Source organism: Eubalaena glacialis, chromosome 8 (assembly GCF_028564815.1).
Source record: "Eubalaena glacialis isolate mEubGla1 chromosome 8, mEubGla1.1.hap2.+ XY, whole genome shotgun sequence".
Lineage (NCBI taxonomy): Eukaryota > Metazoa > Chordata > Mammalia > Artiodactyla > Balaenidae > Eubalaena > Eubalaena glacialis.
This window is the reverse complement of record NC_083723.1, coordinates 81,858,699-81,870,242: the sequence shown is the minus strand read 5'-3', so window position 1 is coordinate 81,870,242 and position 11,544 is coordinate 81,858,699. Positions and strand designations below refer to the sequence as shown.

Genomic DNA, 11,544 nt, shown 5'->3' with positions numbered 1-11,544 from the left:
TTTCTCTTTGAAAACATAAGATGATTGGATATTAATATCAACATATAATGTGGATGTCAATCAGATGGTAAGTTCAATTATTCTTTAATTTTAAAAAAGAGTTTCATGCTTTGTTCAAATGTAGCTTATTGTTAGAAAATTTCCCTTCTTTAACTCTCTTTTAGTAAATAAAATTAGGTAATATTTACATTAAATTTACAGTCTCTTTTCATTTAAAGGAATACCCCTGTGACTTGCTATAATATGTTAAATAATTGCTCTTAAACTTCACTAAACCCAAATTTGGCAAGCGAACTAAGCTTTGAAAAAAATCTGGTATTTTCGTTAACTCATTTAAACTGGAATCTTTTTGAAATACATACTGCAAGTATGCTCCTCAGGCATTTGGGGGCTACATTCTAGTAGACTGTTTAGTAGGTGAAAACTGAAATAACTGTGTAACATTTAAAAGAAATAGAAGACTTGCACTAAGAAACTAAAACCTACCCAGTACCCAACAGTTAACAACATGACTTTTTTAGTTGTTTTGGCTACCACAAAATAATGAGTTATAGAAACCATTATTTATATTTCAATCAGACACTGCTCTTAAAACACAATCTATATCTGATTTATAACCAGATCTGAAAAACACAGATTAAGACTATTCTTAGTTTATTTCTCTGGGAAAGAGCCAAAAGAAGACAATAATTGTACTCATATACATTCTTACACTCTCTTACACATTTAGGGGGAAAAAAAGCCAGATCACCGTAAGATGAGTCAAAATTGGCAATAAACCCATTATGAAGAAAAGAGCGGCACTGAAGTGAAATTTCAGAACACATTGCTTTCTATATACCCAACTGTGATCTTATTTGAAAACAAGTATTTACAAAGATTCTAGAAAACTATAACCAACTTGATAACTAGGCTTTCATTCTTTGTCTCCATAATATTCAGTTGTCAGTAGTTTCAGCTACACATTTAAACATGTAACGTGATTTTATGTCCTACTTACACTATTCAGTGTCTGTATATAAATTTACAAATATTATAAGTGACATTATATACAATATTACTTATAATATTTTCCAGATTAGCAATTTTGAATTTAAATAAAAACTGGAGCATCTGGGCTTTAAAAAAATTTCAATTTCTAAATTCTTCTTTTTAGGAAGTCACTGATGGAGACTGAATTTAAAGTAAAAAAAAAAAAAAAGCTAACTTTTGTAAATTTTAACAAAAAAGGGATCACTATAAACAGATTTAAGTAGATACTGTTCTAGACAAATAATCAAGTAGCACTTGACACTGACAAACACTGAACTTTCTCTTAAACCACAGGAGCTTCTACTGTAGGAGCTGCAGCACAGAACCATATGACAAACAAAGGCTAAGTGAATACGACTGTGAGTGTATGGTACAGGATAAAGAAGGAAAAGGGAATTTAGGCCAATAAACTTTAAAAGTCAATGAGTAAATTATATCAGAAAATCAACTTCCAAGAGAATATCAATAGTTAACTACCACAGCTATAGTAAATCTTTTCCTTTAAGAATGGAAGACAACAAAATAATTCTTACCATAACAATATACCAGTAGAAAAAAAATTATTCACATTCTAAGAGGTTTTTCTTGGTGTGTGTGTGTGAGAGAGAGAGAAGGAGGGAGAGTGAGAGGGAGAGAAAGCTTACAAAATTGAAAATGTGAACTAAAGTGTATTCATATTAAGATTTTGTGATAACAGAAAAAATTTAAGGAAAGAACATTTTCTTTGAGGGAAGAATATTTTCCATAACTGGTTAAAAAAAGCACCTATGAAACTGTGCTGTCAGCTGTCACAATGGAGGTTTTGGACTCTTCTATCAACTGCAGCATAACAAAAGACATTTCACAGTATAACTTTAGGGAAAACATTACCTGGTTTAGGATCACACTGAAAGCAATGAAAAACTCTTTTAATTGTTTATAATATACATATTTTTCTGGGTAGCAGCAGTTGCTCCTGTACGTGCCCTTTTAAAAAATATGAAACAGAAGCAATAGAGTAGAAAAAAAATTGAGAAGGATAAGAATAGCAGCAATAAACAGAAAAGCAAACACTTAAATACATTAGAGTAAAGAAAAGCTTAAAATAAGGAAACAGTACTGTGTAACTCTCAATTATACTGAGTAAAGTACACTGCTTAAATTGTTCACTGATAATATTTTCCCTATGTTGAAAACATGAAATCTATTTATTGGTATTTTTGATATTAAAAAAAAAAAAAAGACATTCACTGTTGCAGCCCTGATAGCTCTCTTCCAGTATTTTTTAACCATTCAGATGTATTTTGTGGGAATATTTATTCACATAATTTTGCTTAATACATTTCTTTCTAAACAAGACTGAATTTAAAAGTCTCTAACATTTTCAATTATAGTAATAACACATTAATAAATTATAAATTAACAAAATCTTCATGTTTGCTTTAAAAAATCATTTATCAAATGCTAAACCCCAGATTATCTGGAAAATTAAAGATGCAAATTGCTATAAATCTGGCATCCCAATTAAATTCTGATTTTTAAAAGTATATAAAAATGTCCCTCAAATTATTCCAAGTTCCACTCAAGAAAATTTTATTTTACCCTTTTCATAAGTTATTAAGTTTACAACCTGCTAAACATTTTACCCAAATGTAGGAAAACTGCCTGGAGATGCAAAGCACAATAAAATAATTACATGAAAAGAACAAACAAAAATACCCATCAAAACAAAGTTACTGTAGCTGGAAGCACTTAAAATTGGTAATTAGTATTTTTTTAAAGTTGCATAGCTGCAAGATGATTCATTGCTGATTAACTGTTGAGCAGTTTTATTTAAAAAGTAAACAACATATTTAATAAACTGCAATTCTGTAGACAATCCAAATTTAATTAATTAAAATGTAATTATGTAACTTGATTTTTTTACTCTTTGGACTGCGTTCTGATAATGTTAAACCTTTAATTTAAAGTATTAACATACTTTAGCTTTCCTATGTAGAAGTCTATTTTCCACTCTTGGGGGAAAAAAAAGAAAATCAAAGAACTTGAGATCATGGTCTACATTCAGAGAATGTTTTACTGCTTGATTACATTTCTTGGTTTCACATTCAAGACTTTAATTTTTAAGAAGTAAATTACGTGGTCTTCAATTTAAGAATAGATGAATGCAGGAACATCATGTTGGGGAAAATAAAGGGACCCCAAACTAAAAACCAAAACAAATTAAAAACAACTAGTTGCGCAGCTCTAGAGAACTTAATAAAAAGTAAATCAACTTTTAAATCAGTTAACTTTGGTGTCTGAATATAAAATGTTCATCAGTATTACCTATGTAGATGACTATTAAGGGATGTGCAGCATTTTCAAAATCCCTGTGTGTCCTTTATATGCATGTTTGGTACACTGAGTTCTGTGACAATTGTCCTCTCCTCAGCAGGATTTTTTTTCCTGTATGATTGTCCATCTCTGCATTACTGAGTCTCACAGAACTTAGATTTCTGGCTGAGTGTGCCTGCATTTTTGTTTTTGCTTTTCCAGAGATAAATCTTCGTATCCTCTCAGTTTTTCAAGCATCTTGAAAAGACAAGGAAACCTGTGTAAAAGTGGATACATTTAGTTTAAGCAATGGTCCATGATAGTAATACAAATCAAAATACAACATCCATTTCCCCATGAACATTGCTTTAGACTGTAAATTTTTCATACACTTACTTAGTATTTTAAAAACATAAAATTTGTTTTCTGCAAAAGAACAAATCAAGGACACAGAAGGACCAATTAAAGCTTAAAATAGTTACCAAAAATAGCCACTAAGTAACGTTCATTCCCCCTCCACAATAAAGACTACACCAAACTACAGAAAACACACACACACAAACACACACAATTTACTAAGCCCTCTCCAAGTAACTAAAAACCTCGAATTACAAATAGTGAACAATTTCCTAACTAATCAAGACCTTAGATACTCATGTATCTCTGTTTTGGGCTGACTACTAAATTCATATGCTGAAGAGTATCAGAAGTGCTACTTACATGTTGCCTTTAAAAAAAAAAAAAAAGTTTTAACAACACTGAATCCTCTTCAAACCCACACATTTTTTTTTTTACATTTTTATTGGCGTATAATTGCTTTACAATGTTGTGTTAGCTTCTGCTGTACAACAAAGTGAATCAGCTATACATATACATATATCCCCACATCCCCTCCCTCTTGAGCCTCCCTCCCACCCAAACCCATACACTTTTAATCTAGGACAGCAAAAGGGATAGGAAGAATTTATCATTTGACAAATAAGGGCAATCAGAACAAAAGCAAAAACGTGAAAGAGTTGAGATATTCCATGTCTACACATTCTCAGAAATGACTCTTCAAGACCCATAGAGAAAGATTCCATTGGTTCACATTTCTGAGGGCAGCTGCCACTGAACTCAGGTTCCACAATGAAAAAAAAAATGAATAAGAAGATAACATTGATATATAGGGTAAGGAAACTGAAATGCTGTTTAAAACCAACAGACATGCATATTGACCATGAGATGAGATGAGATGCATGTTCCACATATCCCATAACCTCATTGTGACACTAAAAGAAAAATTTAGCTGATTAGACCATGTAATAAAATATTTTATATCATAAAATTCCATTTTCACACAAAAAAGTTTATTGACTAAAAAGATAAATTTTATCTACGGGTGAAAGATTTAGACATATTATTTTGATATGTGGAATACTAAGGTAAAAATTTCATTTTATTAGCATTGGTTTTTAGTACTTAAAAAGCTTCTAAAATTTTAGCTATAGCTTTACTTTATTGGCCCAGATGTAAGGTGACCCTGAAGACATTCCAAAGCATCCTCCTCTTCAAAAAACCCTTTACACAGTAAAATAAAAACACATACATGCATGTATCCTCAAAATACCACTCCATCACCACACTTCTCTCATACAGCAACCAAATCCCAATTCATACCTCAAATGTGTCAAGGTATGATGATCTGAATCATCTCACAGTAAAAGGTTCAAAAGCTGATACAGTTTACCCAGGCCTTCACATTTCACAGGCATAACCCGAATGTTATTAAGACAGAGGTCTCTCTCAATGTTGCAGCTCTTATTTCAGCTGCTATAGCTGCTATTAAGTTATATCAAATATATTTTGCCAATATTCTAATCTGCCGCTATTAAATGACCCTCATTAAGAGGGAACAGAATTCCTTGAATGTGTTTATTATCTCAACACCTCAAATTTAAGACCAGGAGTTACTGAAATAAAAGGAAATGGGGGAACAGCACAGGACTAGATCTCAGGTATTATCTGCTCTAGTTTCCTGCCTCCAGTCTTAGACATTGAGAAAAGATTGTTGTCTGTGACTATCTTGAGTCTCTCAACACAGAGGTTCTAACTCCTTCCAAAACAATTCCAAGATTGGCTAAAATATTCTGCCTTCACATAAAACACAATGTTTTATATCATTTTTGAAATGATAAAAATAAGAAGCTTTTCATATACACGAAGATAGCAATTAAGTTAACTATTTTTTCAAAGCTAAATGATGGACTATGAAGAAAAGCAATACCCAAGTGAGGTTTTCATTTCAATTCGCTAAACATTTTCAGAAAATGCAGAGTCATGAATAAGCTACATCAATAGTGGAAAACAAATTCTGTATTTGGTTTAAAATTCAATTTTTTTTTTTGTCTACTGTATAGGTAGGATACAAAAGTGAAAGATTAAATTGAACGAATGAATACAAATGCAACTTTCTGAAGAAACTGTTCCTACCTAATAATAGCAAAATAGCAAAGAACACAATCTTTTGATTCAATTCCCAGCTCTACTAAGGAACTAGCTATGTGACCTTGACAAGTCAAGTTTCCCTCTCTAAAACTTAATCTCCTCATCATCTGCATAATGGGAGTAGTTAAGAGTACTGAGCTCAAAGGGTTGTTATACCAATTAGATGAATTATAAATAGATGTAAAATGCTTAGACCAATCCCTGGCACATAATAATGCAATATAAATGCTAACTAATTATTATGATTAGAATTATATTATATTGCATTACCTAACAACACACCTGGGAACTTATGGATAAGAGTATGGAATTTGATTCTGTTGCTAACTACATGTCCTTGGACTGTTGGTGCAACGTGCTTCTTAATGTCATAGAACTTAATTACTCTGACCCTCAGGTTTCTCATTGGTAAAATGGGGTCATGATATTTACTTCATGGGGTTTTTTAACGTATTAAACTAAAATTAAATAAGCTAAAGTGTTCTAAAATACCAAAAATGTAGAGTTTACTTAATATATGACTCTCTTCGGGAAATCAAGAAAGTTGTTTTTATGTATCTTTTAATGTGAGTTTTCTATACAGTAGCCTAATACAATGTCTGGAACACATATATACACACACACACCTTAATTAATAAATGAGTGAATAAAAACGGTGGTTGAGAATGTATAACTCAGGTAACAGTTTAAAAAGCAATTAAAACAGAAAAAGGGAGAATTACCTATAAAACAGGAAGCTGATGCTTAATCTGAAGGGTGCTCAGGGCAAGACCTATTTACTTCAAACCATTCATCTATGCAGCTAGAAAAGAAATAAACCAGAAAAATTGAAACACTTATGTTTAATTATTTATATCATAACAGTCATGATAAAAATGCTTACTTCTTGACATTAATATATCTCTGTGGAAAAAAATTCAATATTTTTAACGACCATATTTGGCATATAGAAATAAAAGATAAGAATATGTTTATTACATTCTGATTATTCTAAGCAGTTAGGGAAATGAATCTTTGCAAAATTATCCTATAAAGTACTTTAAAGTTTAAACAGAACAACCATTCCCAAAAGAGAACCTAAAGAACTACCACTTTACCAATATTCAAAATTAAAGGACAAATCTGGACAGATATTTCTCTCTTCAAACTAGTTGTTCATTTATGCAAATGTCAACCAGTTCATGCCATAGATCAAACTTTTAAGCTTTAATTCTTGACAATACTGCATTACATTTTAAAAGACCATATTTATGTGATGTGAGTATTGAAAACTTAATTCTATCCCTTCCTTCCTGCAATACATATACATACACAAATAAATATACCATCATCCATTTGTATTTATAAACTATTTCATGATTTTATAGGAAGTTAAATATTAGGAAGTTAAATATTAGTTAAATATTTTATAGGAAGTTAAAGTTAAATAATACTATTTCATGATTTTATAGGAAGTTAAATATAGGAAGTTAAATATGCCCCAAGTTATATTAGGGCAGCAGAGCCTTTTAATTTTAGTTTTATAGATCTGCACTGTCCAGTGCAGTAAGCCACAAGCCACACGTGGCTATTTAAATTTAAATTAATTAAAATTAAATAAAAGAAAAATGCACTTCCTCAGTCACACTAGCCACATTTCAAGTGCTCAACAGCCACATGGCTAGTGGCTACTCTACTAGATAGCACAGATATATAACATTTCCATCACTGCAGAAAGTTCTAATGATAAACTCAAGGCCTTAAGAAGGTTAAGTAACTTGCTCAACAGCTAGGAAGCTACCCAAGCAGATTTTATACTGTTCAACATTCTCACTGTTGACACATTGCAAATTTGCATATGCCACAAAGCTAGAAGGCTTGGCTAATATGTTGAAGGGTAAAATTAATATTTATCCAACCTCATATCCTGACAGGTTGGTTTGATAGGTAAAAATGATGGATAAATTTAAAAGGAAAGAAGGTAAAAGATCTCAACCATATGACATTCTTTCAATATCTAAAACAATTTCTGTTGTCATTAAGACTTTTGCTGTCTTAAATAAACATGCCCAATTTGGCTTATGACACTGTTTTCATTCAGTCTGCTCTCTATTCGACTCACTTGGCTCTAGACGTCCTCTGGTCTACCAGAATACCTCTTACAACAAAGTACTGAGAAATGAACAAAATACTCCAGATGTGTTAACAATTCCCAGTACATCTGAATAGTACACCTCTGTGATCTAAAATGGGTACTTCTTATTTTACAATCATATGATTTCGGCTTATCTAGGCAAAGAAACCATTTAAAATCCCAGGTCCATCTTACATAAATTGCTATCAACCCACGTTATTTAAAATATTATATTCCTCTCTCCAAAATCCAGCAGAAAATCACTCTCCTGATTTTGGTGCTTTACTTTCTTAGGCATTTTCTTACTCTAAAACTATATATATGCGTATTCCAAAACAATGTATAGTGCTGTTTCCATGTTTTAAATTTTATTTGAATACTACTATAAGGTATGCTTTTTTTTTTAAACATCTTTATTGAAGTATAATTGCTTTACAATGGTGTGTTACTTTCTGCTTTATAACAAAGTGAATCAGTTATACATATACATATGTTCCCATATCTCTTCCCTCTTGCATCTCCCTCCCTCCCACCCTCCCTATCCCCATCCCTCTAGGTGGTCACAAAGCACCGAGCTGATCTCCCTGTGCTATGCGGCTGCTTCCCACTAGCTATCTATTTTACATTTGGTAGTGTATATATGTCCATGACACTCTCTCACTCTGTCACATCTCACCCCTCCCCCTCCCCATATCCTCAAGTCCATTCTCTAGTAGGTCTGTGTCTTTATTCCCGTCTTGCCACTAGGTTCTTCATGACCTTTTTTTTTTCCCTTAGATTCCATATATATGTGTTAGCATACTGTATTTCTTTTTCTCTTTCTGACTTACTTCACTCTGTATGACAGACTCTAACTCCATCCACCTCATTACAAATACCTCCATTTCATTTCTTTTTATGGCTGAGTAATATTCCATTGTATATATGTGCCACATCTTCTTTACCCATTCATCCGATGATGGACACCTAGGTTGCTTCCATGTCCTGGCTATTGTAAACAGAGCTGCAATGAATATTTTGGTACATGACTCTTTCTGAATTATGGTTTTCTCAGGGTATATGCCCAGTAGTGGAATTGCTGGGTCGTATGGTAGTTCTATTTTTAGTTTTTTAAGGAACCTCCATACTGTTCTCCATAGTGGCTGTATCAATTTACATTCCCACCAACAGTAAAGCTATTGTTTTTTAAGAAATGGGGAAAGGGAGTTTCAATGAAGAAGAAATCTTTTCAGCCCTAACTACAAAAGTGTGAAACTTGAGAAAGGTCTTTTAGTCTAATATCAATTTGGTTAACATAAAAATAAACTTACCCTTTATGATATATGCATAGACAAGGCAGTCGTGCTATAGTATCTCCCTGCTGCAATTCTTCAAGGCATATTGCACATTCCCCAGCATCTTTACTCAGCACATCCTCTGAGAAAAAAGAAAATGAGTTCAGGACAATAAAACTGAAAGAATTATGTGAATGCTAATTTATAAAGAGTGGTGACTGGCATATTTTGTCAGAAATACATAAAACTCAGCACCTATATTTGAAATGCTATTCACAAATCAGTGAATAATGTTTACCTTTACTTATGGACAGTGTCTCTCATTTCCATTTAGATTTCATTGAGGCACTGCAGTCAGTAATTAAGAACAGTATGGAATCCTCCAACTTGCAAAAGACTTTGCTATAAAACTTTATCAGTAAGTCAGTTATTTGGAATTTGGAATTTATTGTCCTTATCCTACTAATCAATATTAATTTGGTGCCCAAGCTAGTTCAAAAAAGTGTATAGAGTATAACATGGCAGAAAGACATGAAAATACTATTGTAATTTTTAAAATTATAAAATAACAAAATTGCATAAGTTAAAGAAATCATCTTGAATATAGGACTTTAAAAAAAATCTGCTTAATTCAAGAAAATACAAAGGTAAATCAAAGCTTTTGTGTAGATTCTGAAAGGGATTTTTGGAAACTTGAGGATTTCAGGCATTAGGCTCAACAATTCTTCTTAATCCTTTTTTATTTTAACATTAAATTTCCCAACTTTAATAACTGTACTATATTTAGGTCTTAATCCTTTCCCATGACAATGCCAAGTCTACTCCAGGCAGCAATTAGACTAACTTGCACGGTATTTTAATCACTTTGTTTAAAATATTCCTATGGTGAAAGCCTTTATAAAGCAAAAATTCCTTTCGGGGAAAAAAAAAAAAAGCTTCTCTCAATTTATGTTTTATACTGAAAATTTAATTTAAATTACATTTTATGAACGTTAAATTTTAATTTTAAAAGGATCTTGCCTAAAATAGAGTATATTAGCCAGACATACTTTGTGACTCTTTTTAAATGAGGAATAACTAAAACATGCCATTAAAACTGTTGAAGAATACACATTCTTAGTAAGTTTAGAGAACAAAAAGCAAAAGCAGGAACATGCAATATAAATTTATATCACAAATAGATAAATTACTGGTTTTGGAAATAAAAACCAAACAAGCTAAAGGGGAAAGGCTGCATTAATCTCTACCTAAGTGCTTAAACACAGAGCAAGGTAGGAAAGTTTCCTAAAATTAAGTACTTATCTGCTAGTCCCATACCTCTTATAAACACCAACAAATTTAATTGTGCACATATCTGTAATAGTTCCTTCTAGAAAAATCCAATCTATAAGTAGTTCCCCCTTTAGTTATTCATTTTGAAATAGCACATTAAGATGAAATACAGACTCTATTTGGTCTACAGAAAGTAAGGTACCAGCAGATGATTTACCCATAAGGCTAGAGGGGGTAAGAGGGCAACTTCCACAGAAAAAGGAAAGGCCTTAGCAAGAAGGCTTATGCTTTCAGAATCTAGGGAATATGGTTGAAGTAATTTTAGCTAACTATTGGGTAGCTCACAAGCTAATATATCACATCAAAGACTTAACCAGAAAAAGATTTTTGGGCAAGTGGAACTGGGTAAACGAAAAATGATGCCTATTAACACTCCCCTCAAGAGTCCTCTCCCCATTTTTCTTTTCTTGATCCTGGAGGTCCCAACCGCAACCCCGACCCCACCTGTAACCCCAAGTCTTTCCTCCTTCTCTTGATCTCCATGTTCCTCTTATTGTTCTGGATAGCTTTCCACAGATAGGGAACCAGTTTAATGTAAAGCACCTAACTAGTGTTAAAGTTAATTGGTATACTGGAACCCACAAAATGGAAGTCATCTCAGTGGCTCTGACCACGTCCCAAACCTATACCTAAGTCAGCCTGCACTACAGAAAATACCTCACTCTCAAGGAAACCCAACACCAATCACAATCCTCCAACTCAGCTTTAGCTAGCCTACCTTGCCCTAGAAAATAGAACCTGTAAGCCTTATAAGGAAACCCCCAGCCTCCTAGCCAATCATGTCCTGTTTTCACAGTGCCTCTTCTAAGGCCCCATAAAACTCACTCTTGCCCAAAATCCCCTGGGGAGGTGCTTATTAGGCACTGTAGTCCCCCAATCTATGGATTGTTTTTCCCTTGAATAAAGGACATCAAACTTGTTACCAAATTTTTTAGTTTTATCATTTAACACTAGGATGATAGCAATGAAAAAAAGAGGAAAAGACCTGAAGGAAACACTAAAGGATCAAAG

General features: G+C 32.7%; 1 protein-coding gene across 2 annotated transcripts in view; it reads right to left on the bottom strand.

The window, feature by feature from the left end:
- Positions 1-2,189: 2,189 nt before the first annotated feature.
- ZNRF2 (zinc and ring finger 2) overlaps positions 2,190-11,544 on the bottom strand; it is an 88,249-nt gene continuing 78,894 nt past the window's right edge. Inside the window, exons 3-5 of one of the 2 annotated variants that reach the window (XM_061198646.1) lie at positions 9,238-9,343; positions 6,537-6,616; positions 2,190-3,604 (exon numbers count right to left, since the gene is read on the bottom strand). In XM_061198646.1, coding sequence (XP_061054629.1) covers positions 6,559-6,616; positions 9,238-9,343 — 164 coding nt within the window. In that variant the 3' untranslated portion in view covers positions 2,190-3,604; positions 6,537-6,558. Of the gene's footprint in view, positions 3,605-4,562; positions 4,599-6,536; positions 6,617-9,237; positions 9,344-11,544 lie in introns of those variants that run through there. The other variant, XM_061198647.1, reaches the window with a different exon arrangement.